General features: G+C 39.4%; 3 protein-coding genes across 4 annotated transcripts in view; 1 reads left to right on the top strand and 2 right to left on the bottom strand.

The window, feature by feature from the left end:
* Positions 1 to 11,269, bottom strand: part of megf6b (multiple EGF-like-domains 6b) — a 57,934-nt gene extending 46,665 nt beyond the window's left edge. Inside the window, exons 1-4 of one of the 2 annotated variants that reach the window (XM_041979721.1) lie at positions 10,831 to 11,269; positions 9,586 to 9,720; positions 8,629 to 8,738; positions 278 to 382 (exon numbers count right to left, since the gene is read on the bottom strand). In XM_041979721.1, coding sequence (XP_041835655.1) covers positions 278 to 382; positions 8,629 to 8,738; positions 9,586 to 9,720; positions 10,831 to 10,928 — 448 coding nt within the window. In that variant the 5' untranslated portion in view covers positions 10,929 to 11,269. The remainder of the gene's footprint in view (positions 1 to 277; positions 383 to 8,628; positions 8,739 to 9,585; positions 9,721 to 10,830) is intronic. The other variant, XM_041979720.1, reaches the window with a different exon arrangement.
* Positions 11,270 to 12,903: 1,634 nt separating this feature from the next.
* akr7a3 (aldo-keto reductase family 7, member A3 (aflatoxin aldehyde reductase)) lies at positions 12,904 to 17,305 on the top strand. The gene is made up of 7 exons (XM_041979609.1): positions 12,904 to 13,381; positions 14,512 to 14,699; positions 14,851 to 14,955; positions 15,301 to 15,397; positions 15,802 to 15,904; positions 15,995 to 16,124; positions 16,913 to 17,305. Exons 1-7 carry the CDS (start codon positions 13,090 to 13,092, stop codon positions 17,072 to 17,074), a joined length of 1,077 nt encoding a protein of 358 aa, XP_041835543.1. The 5' UTR covers positions 12,904 to 13,089; the 3' UTR covers positions 17,075 to 17,305.
* Positions 17,306 to 17,329: 24 nt separating this feature from the next.
* mrto4 (MRT4 homolog, ribosome maturation factor) lies at positions 17,330 to 22,486 on the bottom strand. The gene is made up of 8 exons (XM_041979610.1): positions 22,255 to 22,486; positions 21,958 to 22,016; positions 21,751 to 21,854; positions 21,128 to 21,209; positions 20,980 to 21,047; positions 20,740 to 20,891; positions 20,421 to 20,497; positions 17,330 to 17,780 (listed from the first exon to the last, which is right to left on the bottom strand). The coding sequence occupies exons 1-8, from the start codon at positions 22,280 to 22,282 to the stop codon at positions 17,634 to 17,636; spliced, it is 717 nt and encodes a 238-aa protein (XP_041835544.1). The 5' UTR covers positions 22,283 to 22,486; the 3' UTR covers positions 17,330 to 17,633.
* Between the last annotated feature and the right edge of the window lie 488 nt (positions 22,487 to 22,974).

The following is a 22,974-nucleotide window of genomic DNA, read 5'->3' as shown; positions in this document are numbered from 1 at the left end:
TTTGCGTTTAAATGCATAATGCCTCCAACTAAATCTGAATAAGTGAAATGCTGAGAACAGCTTTATTTAATTCTGCACATTGACATTTTGTCTGTTACCTGCTATGGAGGTACCTGCTACCTATGGAGTTTCCATATTGTTAATAAAACAGAAGACAGCTTTATTCTTCCACTGAGACAGTGCAGACTGTAGCTGATAAAAAAAAGACTAAACAGAGCTCAAAAAGACAGGAAAAGAGTAGGATGTGAATATTAAACACTGGGATGTGTCTACTTACCATACTGGCAGCTGGGCCCGTTGAACCCTGCAGGACAATCACAAAGCTGAGTGGATCCTTCCCTACACCGGCCCCCATTGAAGCACACTCCATAGCTGCACACAGCTGTATATGCACATGTGGACAGACAAGGTGGTAAAAGAGGAGAGACAGAACAAATGGGTGAGAGAAGTAGGGACACCTGGCTGCTTTCATGAGATGTCCACATCTGTGGTTTCAAACACTGACCTATTTCTTTCAAAGTCTTATCATCAGCCAGTTAACTCTGTCTGAAGAAGAACTTTGACTCTCCTCTATTCACACCAACCAATGTAAGAGGAATCTACCACTTGGCTTGGAGAATATGAAAGGCTTTTGGCCAAGTGACAGATTTTGTTAACCATGTTTTCACAGATCAGAGTTGTATGATTGACAGGAACAACTTGTATAAGTGTTTTTTTAAGATCAGTTTTACTGGAACTGAACTGAGATTGACATTGATGGATTAACTGAACTTTTGATCATTACTACAAACTGTGATAAAGCAGACATGTCTGGGTGAGTTATGGTGTAAAATTCAAGCTGCCACAAGGTGGGTGTGGCTCATCCATCTCTTGACAGCAGCAAACCTGTGTCCATAAATCCTGAGAACTTAAATGATTCTCACTAGTTAAATGTGAAATTCAAAGAATCTGGAAAAGAAACACGATGAGAGCAACTAAGTAGTCCAGAACATGTGAATTCCACTCAGAGGTGCACCATCACATCCTGTCATGACAGCCTAACACTGTGTACCTGACCCTTCTCAATATGTACAGTATATCAGATTTTCGTTAACATCTCTGTGAAGCAAGGCACAGCTGTTTGAAACCAAGCCTGTTGTTTGCAGTCTCTCAGCAGAGTGCAGTGCATTAACAAGTACAGAGGACTTACAGCATTAAGAGTCTGATTTAATAAAGTTTTTCATCAAGAGGGACTTTATACATGTAGTATAAATCCCTGCTTGATAGAGTAAAATTGCCCAGCACCAGACAGCAGCCAGACAATCATTCTGTTTGCAACGATGCTGGACAAGACAGGTTAAAAAAAAAAAAAAAAAAAAAAAAAAACAAGTACAGAGGACTGATGTCCTGTCATGGCCGTTTTCATGTGGACACCTGAAGGGATTTAAAGAAAAAAAAAGCCCTCTCTGTCCAGATAATCACAAAAGGGGTACAAATCTTTCCTCAAACAGATGATATTTTTTATCTTTATCTAATCCAACTAGTGGCATCATGACCATGCACAACTAATTCTCATGCAATTTGTTGGCAATATGCTCACAGCAAGTATCAGTTTGCTTAGTAAACACACATACTCAGTGTTCAAGTTCTGTAGCCTTATTCACAACCACTGAAAATCCTGAAAGACATGCATGATTCCCATAAAAACTGGAATCTATAAAAACAAACCTGACAGGAGAAGATATAAATGTGTGCAGCAACACTTGCATGTTTTTATAAACACTTTGTCAACAGGGGAAACAAGTGATGTTGTTAGTGAGGTAGACTGAAATCAAACTGTAGAAGTTAAAGGTGAGAATCTCTAAAACAAATATCTTTATATTGCATAAACTCTCAGTCTGGCGGTGTCATTTGTGTGCTGCCTCTAGTGAGATACAGCTATTCCACAAGGGTTTTTCAGTTGTAAAAGATAAAAGCAAACTCACATCACAAATTCAATTCTGCCCAATATTTCTTCAGGACTGTTCAGGAGGTCAAACATGGGATGATGCTGAGAAATGACTAATGACACGAGTGAGAAAACTATGTTTTACCTTTTCTTAACAGTAACCCTAAATACTGTAAGCTTGAGTTGTTTCTCTCCAAACACATTAATTATATAAACTGCCGAAATTATCATCAGTGGTTGTAGAAATAACATGAAAAGCATTCAAGAGCTGCAGAACAGAGCAATAATATGTTTCAGTAAGTTTTGTGTGTAAAATCACTGCAGTAAACATGTACAAAACAAGACAGAAATTAGGCTGATGACAAATTTGACATAATCATTACACGCCATATTCTTATAATCAGTCCTAATCATTATGATTACATGTAAATAAATATATAAATAAATAATGTTAAACCTTTTTCTAATGATTTCCTGGTTGAGGGATTTCACTGATTGTTGTGAAGAAGCAAGTCTGACTGCTGTTGTGTTTATAGCTGCATGATGGATGGATGCACTGGGGTTGTTTATTAGGACTGTGTGGATAGTAGAATTAGGAAGATTAGCATTATCACCTCAGCAAGAAGGCCCCGGGTAAGAAACTCAGCTGGAGCCTTTCTGTGTGGAGTTTCCATGTTCTCCATGTGCATGAATGTTCTCTCTACAGGTACTTAAATAAACATGCATGTTAGGTTAACTGGTGGTTTTAAATTCACTAAGGAGTGAGTGTGAGTGTTTGTCCCATGTTGGCTCTGTGAGTGTGAGGGACTGGCAAAATGTCCAGGGTGTACTTTATGTCTCACCTTAGAGTAGTCGGGATATTCTCCAGTGCTCCTGTAAACCCCAGATTGGAGCAAGCAGGTAAAGAACACTGATGAATGGATGTGTGTTCAAGTACTATAATGTTTTTCTTGGTCCACAACTACATTAATATCTGTGTCAGATTAATTAATTATCTTAGTCTTCTTCTTGGTTGTTAAAATGATTCACTGGAAAGAGCAGCCGGCTTATTTTTATGCAAAAATAATTGTGAAGTCATTTGTATTGATGTTGTGGTTGGGGCAGGATAAAAGGCCCATTTGTATCTGCACATTTGGACTGTGACTTATAAAGGGAACCTGAAGTTGTGTGTGACCAGGGTTTATATTTATTTTCCTGGTTTCATCTCACAAATGTTTTGCTGACTTATGCAAGTTTAAGTCCTCCTTTAAAGTGAAACAAATATTTTATGATTCTTTTATAGACTACAAGCCAAAATCTTATTGTACTCTGTTTAATGACAATAAAAGCTTTCTATTCTATTCCATTCTATTCTAAGAAAAGTTTTGGACTGTGGAAATCCCAGGATTTTAGTAATTTTACAACATAGACTACATTGTACCAGCTCATTTTAGACTCATTCATTATTAACAAAAACAAGTATTTGCTAACCCCCATGATTACATTTCCAGATTGATTAAACAGATGTGCAATTAAAAAGAGACAGCTGATCGGTTTAAGAAATGAGAGGATTCTTCAGGGTGTCAAAGTATAAGATGGCTTAAGGAGATCTGCCACCAGGCTTCAGCTATACCATGTCAGCTGTACCGTATGAAATAACATAACATCTCCACACAAAGGAGATGCATGCGAAGAGAGGGCTTCTCTAATAATTACAGATGAGCCGGAGTAATTTCATGCATGTCTGTCAGCTAATTCCAACAGCTCTATGGAGATCAGTACTTAGCCTAAACATCCGCCTGTCATCTGGCCCCAGCCTATGACACCTGCTTAACAGTTGGACCATTCAGATTGACAGATATACACACATACATACACACAATCCAAAAACCATTATCTCTTCCTAACTGCCTTCCATGCATTACATTAAACACGCCAGCAGACAACAGAGGTTCAAAAAGAATCTTATGCTGTCTGTAATATCTAATAATTTCATCCAAATTGTGAAACTATCCAACTTCAAACTGTCACCACTGCTAATCACCCCCTGACTACTTCCTGTTCCTCAAGATTGTGTGGCCACAGAAGCCATGACACAGTAACATATCCATCCTACTTCTATGATTACATAATGTGAGGGAATTTTAATGTGGTGAAAGTAGCTGATGACAGACAAGCAGAAAAAGAAAACTGTCATTTTCAACTAGATCCAAATATATCAGCGCAATAATGTTACCACCAGCTGTGAGAGATCAAATGAATGAGACATTCCTGAAAAGCTTTAAATGAACAAATTCAGCAGCAACACAGTAAAAGGTCAGATGTCCCTCAAGAGTCACTTCAGGGTTGCATGACTAAGCGACAACAAGGGGAATGTACGTTCCCCCCTCAGAGATGTGAGACACACAAGACTGCTGGCAGCGAACCAGGGCATTTTTGAGCCCCCCCCTCCCCGAGCCCCTTACGCTGCTTAATCTTCACTGAAATAAATCCTTAATGTGGCATGCAGCGTGGTATAAAACCCACTCTCATCTGTTGCTGTGAATGCCTCCGCTCTGTTACAAAGACACCTTCTCTGAGAGGATTAGCAGCTTCCACAATAAGAAGAGTGCAACAGAGCAGGGGTCAGAGACTCGCACAGACAAACTGAAAACAGAGCAGCCGGTGTCACCCTCACAGCTTCTGAAAGGGATGACCAAATCAACACAGAGGCAACCCGTTGTTTGCTTAGGTTCTGTCGAAGTGTTTAACCCCCAGAGTGCAACTCACTAGGAGACCACATTTAGGGCACTTCACAGACACAAAGGCCTGCACTCAGGGCTCGGTTTGGTGCCATAATTGGTACGCAAAGAGCTAAGCACTGTATTTTGAGGCAACAAATCATGTTTTGCTCCACAGAGGAATGTGTCATTTTAAAAAGGGTCTGTGAAAACCAGGGGTAGCTATGTCAAAATACCTCTGACAGGTTTCTTTGAAAGACTTAACATACCATTAGTACAAGACAATAGTTGGTTGGACAAAACAGTACAATAATGTTAAGCAAAAAATATTTTAGTATGCAAGAACCTAAAGTTAGGGGCTGTTCCACATACTGCATGGTCATTTTCACACATGCATTACAGCCCTGAAAATTGCTGAACACCCTTTGGAGTGTTTACGTGTCTGCATTTTGTATGCTTTACACTTTGTGTTCAATACTGAAGATGTATCCAAACTGTAAGCAAAATCCTGTAACTTTCTTTTATCATCTTGACCTACAGATTTCATGTGATACTTTAGGTCCATGTCGTACTTCTTGTCTCTGAAAACTGATATTTGCTCACCAGAGGCACACTAGATAAAATGAAATTCAATCAAACGCCCCTGTGGCAGGTTCTTCCAGCTGGCATAGGAAGTTTCAAGTAAACCTCAAGTTTCATAGAGCTTCATCTTTGACAACAGTTCCACAAACTTAAAAATGTTTTGCCATTAATTTGCTTTAAAAGATTCTCCTGCACGTTACTCATTAGAACATGAGGAATGTTGGAGTAGCTGCAGGCAGTGTTTTAATCTACCAAACAATCTAAACCACACCACTGTTTTGCTGTAGAAATGCGCCACTTAATGTCCTGGTTGTTCCCACTCCACTTCTCTGTATGAGCCTGGGTGTCTATTTATGCTCAGATATGCACCACTGCCGTGGTCTTTCTTCTGTTCCATGATGCAAACAAACTAAAGACCACCCATGGATAGACAGAGGACTGTTTCCTCCTTTGTGGCCATTGGGCCTATGTCACATGTAGCTACCTTTGCCAGTCCCATCACAAAAGGAGGCCAGTTCCTATTCAGCAGCTAATGAGGAAGACAAACTGGAGAAGTCATTGTGCGTGCTCCTCAGCCCCTGTCACAAAGCTTATTGTTGCATTCAGTCAGGATAACTGCACGTTTCCATTCCCGGCTCACTCCGGCCATCCTCACCCATCCTTTGGCTTCTTGCTAAGAAAAAGGTTTAACTCACTGATTGAGAAGTCCTCAAAATGCCTAAGTGGAGGAAGGCGCCATCACAAAGTCAAGAGCCCTTCACATGTAGTAGAGCTAGATAGTGATTGAGCAAATTAAAGTCTTTTCAAACACACAAAGGACACTTCTGCAGTACTTTTCAACACCACACTCCACCTGGCATCCGGATGAAAATAAGTCATAAAAATTGGGTCGAAGAGTTTAAGAACATTTGGAGAAGACCATAAAAAATCCCTTGTAATGAGGTTATTAAATTAAACATGCAATAAGGTCAGAAAACAACAGAACTTGGAAAGCTAAGACTCAAAATCCCTGGTGATCACTCAAAATTCATGTTGTGAGAATGACACATAAATCCTCATAATTAAACACCACTGAAATGGAAAGACTTGGAAAACAAGAGGGAGGGAGTTGAACTTAGCACAATGAAATAAGAAAAAAAAGGAAAAAAAACATTTCTTGAGTTGTGGGATATTTGTCCTCTAAATATGTGACTAATTATGTCTGGGAAAAAATGCTAGGGCTCACAACTGAAGATGTCAATCTTGTGTAACTTAAAGATTTAAGGGAAAAGAAACAAAGGCAAGCCATAAACGAACAGGGCTGACCAGAAAAACACCAAACTAGTAGCTCCTGCATGTGATTACATCCTCAGTTCTGCTCAGCTAACTGGGGGTCATTAGCCTAATTACCTTACACTGACTTTATTTAGCAGACACACACACAGAGGAATGAAAGACAATAGGGCCCATAAAGAAACCTCAAAGTACTAGACACTAAATTCCCAACACAAAGCATTCCCATCTTCCTTCCATTTGGAGGGAGGGCTTCAGAGGATTTGCTAAAGCTGTGCATTTTACAAAGCAGATTTTCCCTTTTGGATGCTGGAGGTCCTGTTGAAAACTGCCACACAGATTGCATTGTGCTGACTGAGGTACAGTACAGATAGCAAAAAGCAAAGTGCGCAAGAGTGGGAGGATTGTACTATGAGCTTCCTTTTATCCAGGTTCAATGGCTCAGAGAAAGGGGTGATTAGTTTGTCCCATCTCAAAGTGCTGCCACGTCTTTGGTTACAGAGATAAAAGCAGTTCTTCATGTTGAAGAGAGCAGCCATTGTCATGCCAAACAGATAACTTAAGTGCAGGCAATGAGCAGCACTGAGGAATGTCTCTTTAAGGTATTTTGTTTTGAGTGTTTTTAAACAAACCAGACTCATAGAAGCACAGGTAGTGTAATACTTCCTTGTATAATTTAATACTGTAACCTTCCCCTTGGAAACAAAGAGCTCTTTGAAGAGTGCATTGAGACAATAATAAGACACGTGATGACAGGAACATCCAGGAAATCTTCTCCTGCTCCCTATCCTGCCCACTTCCCATTAAAAAGAGATCCCAAAGAGCAATTTGCTTGAACTAAGGGTGTGAGGGCTGGGCATTAAAGGGATATTCCTTTTTTTAAGTGTGTTTGATTGTTGCTATGAGCAGTCACTGTCTCAGCTGCAGTAGACAGCAGTCAGAGAGCTCTGAATTTGGAGAATTGTGGAGAATTTTTTTTTTACTGGGGAGCAAGTTTCAGTCATCTAGAAAAACCTCAAACTTTAAAAAATTTAATTGGAGTTTGCGCAAATGCCACATTCTTGATTCTTAGTGTTGAAACAGTGTAAAATTAATAAATACGTTTACGAAGCGTGTATGAAACAAAACTAAACAACACAATATCCCTTTAAGCACATGAATCAGTTGCAGACATGGGTCCAGGTCTGGAAAGTGGGAACTTTCTATCAGTCTATCAGCCAAAGGACAAACTGCTTACAGGAAGCCTCTGCCAAGGGTCGGTCCATGGTATGCAGGCTATGCGATCTGAATCACTGGCTGTAAAATCCCATCAAAGAAGGCTTCTTGGTCGCAGCGGTGTGAAGCTAAGTTATCCATAAAGAGATGAGCTCCCGGCAGCTTCAGTGTGACCAACAGAACTTCTTCTCCATACATGGAGGTGGTGAGAGATTCATTTTTATTTTTCTTAGTTCTTCTAGTGCAAATCAGCAGGTGATCTTTCCAGCGTGGGCTGGCACTGTTTGGGAGGCAGTAACTGTGACTGGTGTATGGCATTTTTCCCACTCATTATACAATCTCCTGACCTGTGCAGCCATGTTACACCTCTGCATGAGAGTGCAAAGTGACTACATGTACGTAAACAAAGATTCAACAGCTCCATTATAAGAATCTTGGCCCTACAGTGTACAATATATCCAGCCAAGCAGTAGCTGACAGGCAGAGCGTTGTAGAGCTCTGTCTAAGTCTAAAATTCTAAGTATTTCTCAAGATGTAGACCTATACACTACAATACAAATCCAACCAGAGAGCAAATGTCAACACGTTAACAGTGTCGACAGTCAGGGTTTTCCCCAGCATCCGCATCTGAACCTTGTTAAAAGTGTAGCAACAACACAAGTACTTCGGATGTGGCACTAACTGATAACATCTGTTTAGGAATCTGGATGGGCAAAGTGACTCTTGACCCTGTAAGACCTTTCTCTAAAACATTTTCAATCTGAATGGTGATGTTTGACACGCATCCTCCTACTCAGTCACAGAAAGGATTTGACACATTTTGAAATGACACATAACCCTTCATGTGCTCTGTTTTACACAAGAACAAACAAACAAGAAAAAAACAAGATTTATTTAAACATAAAGTGTAAAAAATAAACTGAAGATACTTACGATACAAACAACCTGCCTCTCCATTTAGCTGAGACCACCCAGGGCAGCATTTCTGCACAGTCTGATAATCCTGTTTGTACACTTGTCTGTATGCTGTGTAGTAGGCCGTCCTGTTAATGCAATAAACACTCAAATTAAAAACTTTTAAATCAGAACACAACTATTTATATTTTAAAACAGTAGTGTATGAGAAAAGATACATGTAAATAATATTTATAATAGTCATTTCTATTGCTTCTGGTAGCACCTGATCAAACAGCTTAGAGTCTTTGATGTAGATGAAATAGAAGCTAAGCTCAATTTCCCAGGCTTTTAAGATGTTTAAGGGTAACACTGGCAGGAACCTTTCCCTGTATTTTAAGACCCCTCTCATTGCTCTGCAGTCATTACACACCGTGGAAACACATTCAGTTTACAGCGAGTAATTGTGGTCCTGGCTGCCATCAAAGCAGGCTTTTGACTTGGTGACACAGTAAATAATGTGGAGAAATGGAGCGTAAGCAGCACGCTGAGGAACTCAAGCAACATTCTCCAAGAAGCGGAAGCAAAGCTTGCTTGAGGATTGTCCTTTAAAGGAATGTTGGCTAGAGATGACTGTGTTTTAGATAGTTTGTACCCCTACTAAAGGGGTGAGCTTAACTGTACGACAGGTTAAAAGCGGTGATTACAAAACAGGAGCAAGAAATACAGAGGAAGAAAGGGATCAGGGAGGTAGGTCTCATCCTGTTTGGAGAAGGAGTTCAATGAAGGATCATTACTTTTTGGATCATTTTGATGGCATGACTCACTGAGACTATAAAAAAAAAAATCATCAATTAATCATTTGCTCTTGCCAGAGTTTAATCAGCAAATCACTACATCCCCTGCAGGTGAGGGTGAGTGTTTGTTGAAGAGCAGACTCAGAGGCTTTGAGTGTAGAAAGGGAGGAGCAGCCAGACTACAAACAAGGTTACTCACCTCCTCTCGTATCCCATGCACCACGACTGCCCCACACAGCCTTGCTTCCACACTTTAACCATGCGTGTGAAGGCTTGCACACAGGGCTGCCTCTGGGCGACCAGAGTCACCTCCCTCTCCGCACACACGTTGGGCCTGGAACACAAACACCAGTTAAAATACTTAACATGTCAAAATGTTCGGCAGTGTTTTTACAGATGTATGGATGGCAGCAGGCAATTTATGGAGGTATCAAGATAAATGGACAAAGCTTGTGTCAGCCGTTTTCCAGTTGTCAACAATATAACACCTGTTAGATCATTACCTGTATCAAGCCTGATTTTTGGCTTTTTTTCTCTAAAGACTTTAGGGGAATTCCTCCTGCATCACCAAATATAAAGCTCAGCCACAAAGCACAAGATTCCAACCACATTAAAAAAAGATGTGAGCCAGACTCACCACAAAAAAAGACCAAGTCTGTAAAAATCTAAGTAAACAACAGTTTTTTTTTAAATAAGCAATACAAAAACAAAACAAAAATGCCTGAATTTTCATAACATACATGTTTTTACTTGTATGAGGCTGAGCATCAGCAGAAAGAGAAGATTGGCAACATCTTCTCCCTCAGGTAAAACACGGTGAGCTCCCTAATCTGATGTTAAGTCTCTATGCACAGCCTGTCTGGGTTAACCATCAGAGCTGTCTTCACAGCATTCCCTGCACTGCACAGAGCCCCGTTGGGAAAAAGAAAAAGTGCAACATGATCTTTGAAAATTTACTTTTTTGGAAGCTCTCCAAGGAGAGACAGGAAGGCTCGGCATGTGGAGATCAGCAGGAATCCTAGGACATCCAGCTGCTCATCTCATAAAACAATAGTAATCACTATCACCTCCAGATGTACATATAATTGCATGATGAAAGACCAAATTGTTAGAGGATATCTTGTTGCTCTTTGTTTGTTATTGTGAGGTTTAAAATACCTGTTTGACTGGCTGACTCTTTAGTTGCGTAGCAACACAGCCATGTAAATTACAGAGAAACTAAGAAAACATTAAAGTCTATGATGAGAGAGCACAACATCTGATTGATGCTCCTTCTAATTGTGTTTTCTGTTACTGGGTGAGTTTGGACACAAGATTGTGGATCAACAGGTGAATCGTCCAGCTTCAATGAAAATATGAGGCTGAAAACGGAGAGTATCGCCCTTAAAAATCAACACAATTACATACAAGTAAAACAGCCAATAAACAACAGAACTTTACTTACATATAAGGTTGGAGATTGTTGGCAATATTGTAACTAAATGCGTGAGCCTCTTTAATAAATATTAGGAAAAAAGAAAAAAACACGCTGTCCATTTTCATCTTCACTGATCAACAAAGTCTCAAATATATAAACTCTCAAAGTCATTCAGCTGCGCATCCCATTGCGTCCCAGAAAAAAAAATTAAGCGCCAAATAATACTTCAAAAGCGAAAGGGAGAAAAAAATTGAGCGTTTAACTTGATGAAGAATGATCTTCGGCTCTGAAGCAACCAGCACTGTCCAAAGAGGACACAGCCATCACACGCGCGTCGCTCTCCCACTCACAGCCGACGTGACACCGACTAAAAAACACGCAGCTCACCTACGACTCGTCTCTGCAGATGTTGGATTGAGGGGCAACTGCTCGAGGAGGATGGCTGCGTGCTTTCTGCCTCCATCCATTGACTTGGTAATGATAGCAGGAGTTTGGGGTGGGTGGGAGAGGAGGGGAGTAAAGGCAGTAATCTATTATTCAATTCTCCAACAGCTTCTGAAAGTCTGAAAGACACCCTGCGGCCGGTAAAGTTCATTTCACAGTGAGAAAAAACTTAGGAAGTTTTCCACCAGCAAACCTAAAACCCTACGTTTTAACTTTGACTTTGATGCTTTTGAAACACGTGGTGATGTTCCCTGCATGAAATACTTCGCTTAATCAATATTGATGCAGCTGTGGATTGCGCGCATAAATCCAACCCAGGGCATTGCGCACGCTGAGACGCGCACAGGACCATTTGCTCGAGGGAATATGAAACCCCCTCGTGGATATATCAAGGCAAGCTAAATTTTATACCAACAGAAGATATTTGGAGGTTGGGAAAGGGGAGTGAATGAAGCAGCCAGTGGTCACTCTGCAGGGTAAAAAACAGCTGATGGGGCAGTCAAAAGGTCAGGAGCCAGAAGTGACCGCTGCTGCTCTCTAAACAAAGCTTTCATTACCCTCATCTGTGTTCATGACCCGAAAGAGTCCCGGGTCAGTGCGGTCCGTGCAGCCTCCGAGGCTACCAGCTTTACCGCATGTTGTTTTGATTAGCTCTCAAATATATCCGAGCTCATCTCAGACATGCGCTGCCAGAGGTGGGGGCAGAGAACAAGCCTCCCCATCCCCCAACAACCTAAATTAGTTTAACTAGTTTATCCGCAATCAAATTAATTTGTTTATGTTTATTTCTTGAGGTCCCAACAGAATATCATCTCACTAACCAGATGACCCAAGATGCTCGAACTCATGAATCAGTCCGTTTTGAAAAGGTCGGTTTACTTTAGTTAGAAACTCATGTGCCATAAAACTAGCTGATGTTCAACCAGAAGGCATTTACATCATTTCTGTTTAAGTCGTTTACACAGACATATGAAGACAGTGATTATCAATCAAAATGGTGATCAAACAGGTTGTAATGTCACCAACTAGATCAGATATCTGTAGCTATTTCTCTCAAAACAAAGGGGCCACAAAAAGAAAAACATAACAGGGTGAATGAAATGCAGTTCCTCCATGTAGGCAAAAGATGCTAGAAGGGACAAAAACCTTTTATTTCCGCTGACTTTAGGGTTACATGGTGAAGGCTAATTAGGCCATTCAATTAATTAGGTTAAATTACTACTTTGAGATGATTAATATCACCGAATTATTTCAGAAGAAAAAAAATGCACACATCTGCAGCACATGCAGCCTTGTCAACGAATCTCATATGAATCCATAATTAAAATTCTCAGAAACGGAGATGTATTTCTATGCGCCATCTCCATTACTGTGATTTTACTAGTACAAAAAGTTACAGTGTACATTTTATTGAAGATAAATTAAAAGGCTTATGTGAAAAAAGGGGTAAAATTCAAGGCAAATTGCTAATTTTTTGTTGTTTTTTACATCTTGTCTTTAAGAGCTAAGGCAACAGTATCACGAAACCTTGTCTAAATAGTGAGTTGCTGACATCTTGTGGCCAAAAACAATAACTACACAAAGATAATCAGAACCACACGTGACGCAACTAAAATACCCAAACAAATATTAGCATACCTGCCCAGATAACAGGCAGTGGTCAGAAAAAAAATGGACTTTGTACCTTTTGAAAAGCAACCCAGTAAAAAATTATTAACAGTTGAAGAAATTCATGCTGTTCATTTTGTGTTTTATGCCAGTGGAGTAACTTTGCGACGCTCCCTAATTCCGATTTATAAACGACCTTTGCCCTTTACAAGACGCTAGCTGCCGTATTGTAGCATGCTGCGGGGAATAGCAGGCGGACTCTGCATACTCCGTCAAGCTCACGCAGTAAAAGACGTGCTCATACACCTGCCTAAGCTCGTGGCTCATAGAAACATGTCTTCCCCAGCTAAACGACCGGTGTCCTTGTTGGGAACCATGGCGTTCGGGGGTCGAGCTGACGCCGAGCAGAGCCGGGAGATGGTGAAGGCTTTCCTGGACAGGGGGCACAACCAGGTGGACACAGCCTTCATGTACGTGGATGGAAAGTCGGAGACTATTATTGGAGATATGAAACTTCCTAAAACAGGTATATTAAACGATATTTTACATGTTTTTTTTTTATGTTAAATCTAAAGTAACCAGTTTGTACCAGAAAGATTGATAGACAGACACCCGCTTTGAATTGTGGGTAACCAAAAATGGATTTGAATGAGCTGTTAATAAAATTTAGTGACGTACATTTGATCAGAAATTATCAACATATTTCAGGCACTTTCACCTTATTTTGATCTTTTTTTCATATCATATCATATCAACTTTGACCATAGACTTATGCTCCGTTACATCACAGAAGAAAATTATTTACTTAACAGCTAGTTAATTTGTAAATCAAGGATTTTGCACACAAAACATGCACAAAAAGTAAGCATATTTGTGTTTGGTCGATCATTTCACCCCTTTAATAATAGCAGTTAGTGTTGCATAATACATAGTTTGAAAGACTGGTTAGTCACCTTTGTATTGATGTATAACTTATAAGGAAATGCTTTTGTGGAATGAGGAACACAGCTGAACTTGTGGGTGGTACTCTCCAAAAATGTGCCAAAATCCCATTCCTAGCAGCACTTGAATCTCCAAATAAGTAAAAAAAACAGAAGAATATTCTTCTTCTTCTTTTTTTTTCTTTTTGGAGGCACTATCCACATATTTAGCTGAGTTGCTCGGTCCACAGAGGTACAATCCTTACAAGCTGTATCTCAGGCTGTCCTACAATATATAATACAACACCAGTTAGTTTTATTATAGATTATTACAAACAAGATCTAGATCCTGCCTTTTGCTGACTCAAAATGGACTGATGTGAAGTGGAAACCATTGTTGTAAATTATAGAAACAAGTTTTAAGGCAACATAAGTTGCCACCCAGATGATGTCTTTTTAAGAAATCTTGCTTATTTTATCTGGACAATGCCAAATCCACATTTTGCATGTTTTTACAACAGTGTGGCTCTGCAGTAATGGTGCAATAATGATGCCACTTCAAGCTCATGGTCTACTAATCATAAACTACTGCCATCACTCTGCTGCATTGTCAGTCTTTTTTTCTTTTTGGTACCTTCCGGTAGAATTTACATTTACATTGTTTACATCCTTAGTGCCTGAGCTGCACTGAAAATATGTCAAAACCTGAAAATGACTTTTTAAAATGAATTCACAGTAAGCATAGCCACCAAAGCCAACCCCTGGGACGGGAAGACCCTGAAGCCAGAGAGTGTGCGCTCCCAGCTGGAAACCTCTCTGCAGAGGCTGCAGACGGACTGTGTGGACCTCTTCTACCTCCATGCCCCGGATCATCAAAACCCCATCCAGGACACTCTGAGGGCCTGCAATGAACTCCACAAAGAGGTGAGCTGGCAAGGAGCCTTCTCCGCTCTGAGTGAAAGTTACACGTTTAGTCAGTGTGTGAATAATAAAACTGCTCATTTAAAATAAAAAAGTATTTTCTGCTTGGGACATTATATTAATGTCTGATTTCATATTAAAATATCACCTTTAGGGAAAATTCAAAGAGCTTGGGCTGTCCAACTATGCATCATGGGAGGTGGCTGAAACAGTTTGCATCTGCAGACATAACAACTGGATTGTTCCCACTGTGTATCAGGTATTTTAATTACAAAATCACATGTATGCCACATTGTAAGCTATTAAAACCCAGTTTCTACCTGATATTCTGTATTCCCATTTATGTTTGCACATTCTTCTGATAATATATAAATTAATATAGTGTATCTGAAGACTTTTGCACATAGAAAAACATTTTAGGCTTCCATACACATTATTACCATCAGATGATGCAGAAAAGACCAGTATTGGTTTCTAATAATTACCCACAATGCGGGAAATTGAAGTGTTTGATGCCTATCCTAACTATTCTTAAAATACTTTCAGTGTGACCATACTTGACTATTGTTCACACTGGAAATTAGTTTCTCACATCTTCTCACAGGGGATGTATAATGCCACTACAAGACAGGTGGAAACAGAGTTGCTGCCGTGCCTGAGATACTATGGGATGAGATTTTATGCATACAATCCTTTAGCAGGTACAGTGTTGTGTGAATGTCTTCTCTGGTGCCCTTTTTAGATGTTCAATAATTTATTCAGAAGTAGATACCTAATATGCACTTACTGCAGAGGAGTAGTGTGTGTTTTAAGTAGAGACTGAAATACTTAAAGAACTATCAGATTTTTCACAAGACAGTGAAGCTTTAATCCGAGGATCTCTGTGAAGACAATGATTTTGTGTTGGAGAACTAAAGTGTACTTAAGTACACACACTTTGGTGATCTCTTTTAATCTAGATCCATGGTCAGAAAAAAATCTAATTTGATATGTTGGATTTTAGGCATCAACATGAGTGCACACACACATTTATCAATATTATGTGTCTGACCGACACTAGTACTCTTGACGAGCCTGAGCTCTGACGTGATTCCTCGTCTACCAGGTGGCCTTCTGACAGGGAAGTACCACTATGAAGACAAAGACAACGGCTCTCAGCCTGCAGGACGCTTCTTTGGTAACAACTGGGCAGCAGCATACAGGGACAGGTAAAAGCACCAGCAGCTTGCATTTAAAACACTTGTCTCCATTATTGGTGTGGTTTATAAGTTACTGATGGTTTCTCTCTTTAATGCAAGATACTGGAAACAGAGTCATTTCCAGGCTATAGATTTGGTTCTCAAGTCCTTGGAGACAGTTTACGGCTCAGAGAAACCCTCCCTGACATCTGCTTCCATGCGGTGGATGTACCACCACTCCCAACTTAAGGTACCCACTGAAAAAACAGTTTCAATGTACAAAATATTGGAAAGAATAGTCATTTTTTGACACCTGTAAGTTGTATTTTAGTAATTGTTTGCCCTGCTCATACTGATTTACTAAACACATGCAGGGTTTTAAGAGGCCTCTACCAATCTTAAAACTCAGAAATACCATGGGCCAGTTGTACTTCAGTGTGGACTAACATAACTAGTTTTAAATCCTCTAAAGTTAAATTAAAAGATGTCCGTCTTTTATATCAGATGATTCATGTTAATTTGTGTCTTCATATTTCTACACTAGTCCAGAAAGGAAAAATGAAACCCTGGTTCTATAGAGGCCCTTCATGTTTTTAGAGGCCCCTGAAGTGCCTTTTTACCACTGCAGAGGATTAGTCGCAGGGCTACTCAATTCGGTCCTATGAGGGCCGCAATCCAGCAGGTTTTCCACGTATCCCTGCGCCAACACACCTGAGTCAAATTAATGAGTCATTGTGTAGAACCTGATTGGCTGTTAGAGCCACCTAACTTGACTCAGGTGTGTTGGTGCAGGGATACATGGAAAACCTGCTGGATTGTGGCCCTCGTAGGACCGAATTGAGTAGCCCTGAATTAGTGTATTTAATAGGGTGTAATATCCATTTTCACCACTAGATGTCACAATCTTACAAACAGCAGGGTTATTTACTAGTCCGGATTTGTAAAGGCAGTAAAAGCTATTGTTTTTTTTTTTTTTTAATTTTTGGGTAAATTAAATCCACTTATTGTCTGCATTTTTCTTTTAACGTCTGTGTCCAGGGTGATCTTGGTGATGGAGTCATAATCGGCATGTCAAGCATGGACCAACTTCAGCAAAACCTCTCTGCTGCAGAGGAGGGTCCTTTGGATCAGAGAGTAGTTGATGCCTTCAAGGATGCCTGGGACCTTGTAGCCCACGAGTGTCCAAACTACTTCAGATGAGCTGCACCCCAGTCCATTTGTATAAAATTAGGCAAAAAATAGATCTTAACAGTCAATTTCCCTCAATTGCCTTTGTTTTACTTTTTCTAAGTCACATGGGAGATTAACTCTGAGTCGGTCAGCTGGGAACATTTGTTGATTAGCAAAGACAATTGTATAAATGTAAAAATGACAATTTCATATTTTCTGCTAAAGTAACTTTCCTCACATTAAAATGATTTTCTAACATGATTATCTATGAGATGAGCACAAATGTTTTTTGTCTGGGAAAGCACTGGATTTTAATAGAAATATTTTATCACAGACAGGTGACATCAAAACAATGACAAGATTATTTCCTTTGACCCCAATACCTCTGAACTTAGTCCAAAGATGAAGGTCAGACGTGTGTTTTGGAGGATATAAAAAAAAAAATAATCCTGAAAGACTTGCCAGACTAGTGGGAAAGCACTGCTCTGGCAGTCAGGATGGAGAGTACAGAATAAGTCCTTCTGGTGTTGAAAGTTTGACAAACTGACTTTTAAAAGAGCGTAGACAAACTTCTGCCCTTGCAGAAGTTTTATTCTCCATCATCCTCCTCTTCATCATCTTCATTATCCTGCATCGGCTCTTCCTCACCAGCCAAGTTGTCAAACTCGCCCGTTTCGGAGTTCCACATACATTTGATCTGCACTTTGAATTCTGCCATCTCAATGGCAAAGAGTTTCTGTAAGAAAATAGAAGAAATCAATGTGACCCACAGTGAAATTTAAACGTTCTGTAATTTACAGTCAACTTTAAAGGTACAGTGTGTAGCTTATTTGGCTTTTTGTCAGCAAAAATCAAGTATCGCTGTTAGGGCTGCAACGATTAGTCGACGTTGTCGACAATAAAAATAGTCGACAACGAATTTAGCCGTTTATTGTCGGCAAAAAAACAAAAACGAACAAAAAAAACAGAGTGAGACATCGTTTTTTTTTTTTATCTCTGCTGAGAGTTGCACATGCGCAATGAAGTCCGCCAGGGGAAAAATATGGTGGCAGAGAACGTCAAAAGTCTGGGATAACTTCACGTTAAACTAACAAAATAAATTAAATACATGTGAGATTTGTAAAGCGGACTTTGTGTACCACGGAAGTACGTCTGCAATGAAAGTGGTGTGGGGGACAGGGCGCAGCGCTCTCAGAAAAAAAAGAAACATGCTCATTATGGATGCCTTTCACGGACACCTGACTGACGCTGTCAAAACCCAGGTGAGGAAGAAGAATGGAGACTTAGTCATCATACCAGGGGGGATAACAAGCCAGCTACAGGTGTTGGATGTGGTGGTTAACAAGCCTTTCAAGGATAATCTGTGCAAGAGGTACACCAAGTGGCTCCTGTCCGATGATCACGCACTCACACTGTCTAGAAATATTTAAAAGCCAGCTGTACATCGGCTTTGTGAATGGATCCTCCAGGCATGGGACGAAGTAACACCAGAGAGCATCATCAATGGATTTAAAAAGTGCTGCATATCAAATGCATTGGATAGCAGCAAGGATGATGTTCTGTGGGAGGAGACAGGGCCACAGCATGAGAGTGGGAGTGACAGTGAGCCCAGCGAGGCAGAGGACGTCTGTGAGTAAAAACCTCAAGCAGACTTTTGAAAAGACATCTGATGAGCAAAGTTCTGACAATTTTCATTCTAGTTGCAGCATTGCAAGACTTTAAGTTGAATGTTTTATTATGGTGGTAGCCTGTTTTGCTACTGTTCAGTATTAATTGCACAAGTCGTTTAATACAATATTGTGTTTTCTGCTTTTTTTTTCTTTGTTTATCGTCCGTTACGTTTATCTCACTGTTACGGTACTCATATTTACAAGTCTAAATTGCTAATGGTTTGTTTACATTTAGGCTTTGCATATGCAATAAGATTATAGTGATTGCATTTATAGCCAAAATATTACGTATTTAAACTTTTTTTTTCATAATTTCAATAATAAAGTTTCTATTAAACAAAGTAAATTGTTTGTCAGTTTGTTTTTGTTTTTTTTTTCTTTTAAGATTAGTCTTGGAAAGAGGGGGGCCGTCTTATAATCAGGGTCGTCCTATATTCGGGTCAATACGGTATTTAACAACCTTATGCAAAATATCAAAGCTGAAAGTGAAATAAGATCCATTTATAATAATCATGAGATACAGAATCCGATTGGTCGACTAGTCGTTTTAATAGTTGGTGACTAATTGACCATCAGAATAGTCATTAGTTGCAGCCTAATTGCTATCATAAATACGTAATTTACCAAAGTCTAATCACAACCAAATGAAAGTGTTTTCATAGCTTAGAATGAGTTGTTTATAAATACATCGGTGGCGGTGCACCCAAGGCTGCCATGTTGCATCACCATCTTTAAATATGGTAGCTGAAAGGGGACAAATGGAGGTTGCAGGCTTTCTGCTGGATAGGTAAGTTAATTCAATCTAACAGTGAAGTTTATTTTGGCATTATGTTTGAAACAGGGCAGGGTAGTCCATCAACTACTTTATCCACCCGTTTAATTGGATCATTAACTGTTACTTGCTATATAAAACGGCAGAAATGGCTATATTGTTAGTTAGCTTACAGTAGAAAATATCCGCTGCAACTGTTTTCAGTTGTTGTTACTCAGAAGTCATCCCAGTAGGTGACCGTGTGTTTTTTTCAGATGTATTTTCCGAGAGCTTTCCCACGTATTTTAGAATTTATTTCAGCTGATTTATCGATGGGGGTGGGAGTAGTTGTCCTCCTTCTAGTCAGACAAAATAGACCAAAGTAATACCAGTTTCTCGTTGTGATTTAATCACTAGAACCGCAAGCATTCTGACACAAAAACATGTCTCAGATAATTATTTTGAATTAATACGTCGCCCACCTCACTTGATAAATCAGCTGAAATACATGTTATTAAACACAGTAATGTTCCAGCATGGGATCTTCCTCTTGCAGTGCCGACAGGTCCACTGTCCCTGCTTTCTTTCCCTCTTTCTCTCCCTTAATCAGTTGATCTCTGAGTCTGCAATTCACGAAAACCATTTCACACGATAACATTAGCATTAGCTTGGTACCAAAAATATGGAGGGCATGCTTGTAACTTATTGGCATAAAAAAAAAAAATCATGTATCGTCCTGTACCTCATCACCTGACGGGACACTCGAACTTCAGCAAGATGTTAACATTTTCCTATTCATGACTCTCTGTGGCTTCCGTAGTTGTAAAAACGGGCTTAAACGGTGAGTTTCCAGTAGAGCACGACTCTGTTGCTTGCATTACATTATCCCACCACTGGATGGGAGTAATTCTAACACACTGGGGCTTTAATTAATTATAAAACACTGAGAACTCACCAGAATTCGAGCCTGTTCAGGAGTTAGCACGTCTCCTTCTTTACAGACGTCGTGGTCTTTCAGCAGTGTTACCACTCCTGTGATATCAAAAAGGTAAAAACTCATGTTTCATATTCAAATGATTAAAATACGCTGAAATTCAGACAGGTACAAGACACAATCACATCAAGAGGTTAATCATTTGTTGCTAAAGCAACACAATTTCTTATCCCTATATTGCTTTTAAAAATTAAGTACATTGATAAACATTAGTTTTACACAAAATAAAAAAGAAATACACACTGCAGCATACACGCACACACACACTACTTTTTCTTGCCTTTTTTTAGAGCAGTGGGAAGTCCCAACTGCCTCAACTGAGGCTCCATTGAGTGAGGAAACTGTTCAAGAGGTCCCTCATCCAGAGTTATGTCCATCTGTGCTTGGTTGCCTGCACGAGCATAGTCCATTTCTTTGAAATGGTTGAAATATCTGTGGGTAAAGCCCAACACATAATCAGTGGATGAACAATATTTGGAGAAAAGTGCAACAACAGTGAATTTTGCAAAATCTTCCTTACTCTTGTACTTCATCCTTTGTTTTATTTGTGAAAAGCACACCCACTTCTCCACGCAGATACCTGCTGACCTGAGTGTAGGTGTAAAGAATTTAAGTCTGTTTTGGTGATTCAGATGGTTATTATTGCAGGCTTTCAAGGCTTTGCTTACCTTGTGCAAATTATCTTTGTATTCATCTGTATGTCCTTTTCCCAAAGCAACAATCATGACTTTATTTTTACCAAAGAAGAATCTGTGGAGCAGAGAAAAAAAAATCTGTCACACTTTTGCCAAATAAGAGCAAGTTTAGTTTAATAAAAGTTCTGTCCCATTACCTACACTTTCTGGTCTTGAGTTGGCATGTTTTGAAGGTAAGTGTGTGTATGCTGTATTTTAATATATTTTAAAAGTAATTAATGTATAATTAATCCTATGTGACCTATCAGAGAGAACATTTAAAAGCATATGTCTATAGAAGACCCAGATATTATAGGCAGATCAAGACTCATTTTAATTTTTATATTATTTGTTATTTATACTATAATCTGACTGTACCTGCAGTACAGAATTACAATTAACTGATTCCAAGAAATCAACCGATCTGGGGTGTTCTAGGACACAGGTTGACCCAAATCTGACACAGTAACCTCTTCTAATCCCTCAAGCTTATGGTCTTAACAAGCACAATGACACCGCGACATTTACAGTAAATCCGCCACACACATAGGCACTTAATTAATAGGTTACAAATTATGGGACCTGGGATTTGGAATGAGCAGCAAAAGCTCCATTACCTGCTGTGTTTCCATGCCGTCCTGATGTCTTTCAGTTTGTTATTCCTCATATTTGCCACAGAGAATATGAACAAGTTTCTGTAGGTGTCCACACATTTCCTTAACTGCAGGAGAAATTGAAGTGGAGATTATACACAGGCACAGCTAACGCTTAATAGCCAGCCACACTGCTGGTTATCTGGTGACAGCAGACCAGAAAAGACTTACCTCCTCGATTAGCTTCTGTTTGGACTCCAATCCCTTTTTGGTGGTTTTCGTTAATGAAACTGAGGGGAGAAATCATGCCAAAAGTAGTGAGTTTGTTACTTCATCGTTAAACAGACGCGAGGCACTTGTGTTACAGTCATGCAGAAGATGGTTATGCTAACGTTAGCTTGTTACCCTCAATCTGATTAGGTTCCACTCGTAAAAAAACAAATTTAACATACCAATAAACTGCTTAAAAAGTCAAAGTAATATTATTTTAAAAATCTTTAATCTCTATTTAAAATAAAATTTGCCTACTTTTCTTGTCTCTTTTCGACTTCGGCATGGTTCCTTCTCACGATGGCAGGCAGCGGGCGCACACGTGAAGCAAGAAGACCCTAAATGTTTCTGTTTGGTAAGGTTGTCCATATGGCGCCTGATTAAAAATAAATGGGCATTACTTTCCGAAATCGTTCATCCCAAATTTCATCAAATCTTTAGATTAACGCCTTTAAAAGCAGAGGGAAAACTATTTTCGATAGAAAGCTAGAGTCAGCTTTGTTTCTCTCACTCGATGAGGAAAATATGTAAAACGAGACCCAGTGCTGTAATGCCCAGAAACAGAAAAAAAAAAAACTAGAAAATGAGATGTTACTGATCCCACTGAAAAGAAACAATGCAATTTAAGTAAACATGCAAAAAGAGGACAGAGAGTACAACAGAAATGTGATACAACATAAACAAATTCTGATACAAACATATTTGGACAGAAAGTAGTAAATAAAAAAGGAAAAAGTATTAAATGAGTGAAAATTACACAGGTGTAGAGCGTGTTCTGCTTTGATAAAGATTTATGTTCTGTGTAGTGATGCAGTTTATGTGAGGTTGTGTGTTTTTTTGTGTTTGGTTCTGAACATCATAATAATAATAATAATAATAATAATAATAATACTTAAAATAGAATAAAATATTTAAGTACTCATGTGGTGACTTTTTCCCCCTCTTATTTCTAGTTGTTAGGCTATTTGTACCGTGAAA

The sequence above is a fragment of the Melanotaenia boesemani genome, chromosome 3, assembly GCF_017639745.1.
Source record: "Melanotaenia boesemani isolate fMelBoe1 chromosome 3, fMelBoe1.pri, whole genome shotgun sequence".
NCBI classification, from domain to species: domain Eukaryota; kingdom Metazoa; phylum Chordata; class Actinopteri; order Atheriniformes; family Melanotaeniidae; genus Melanotaenia; species Melanotaenia boesemani.
The sequence above is the reverse complement of the archived record's forward strand: the minus strand, read 5'-3'. Positions and strand labels throughout refer to the sequence as shown.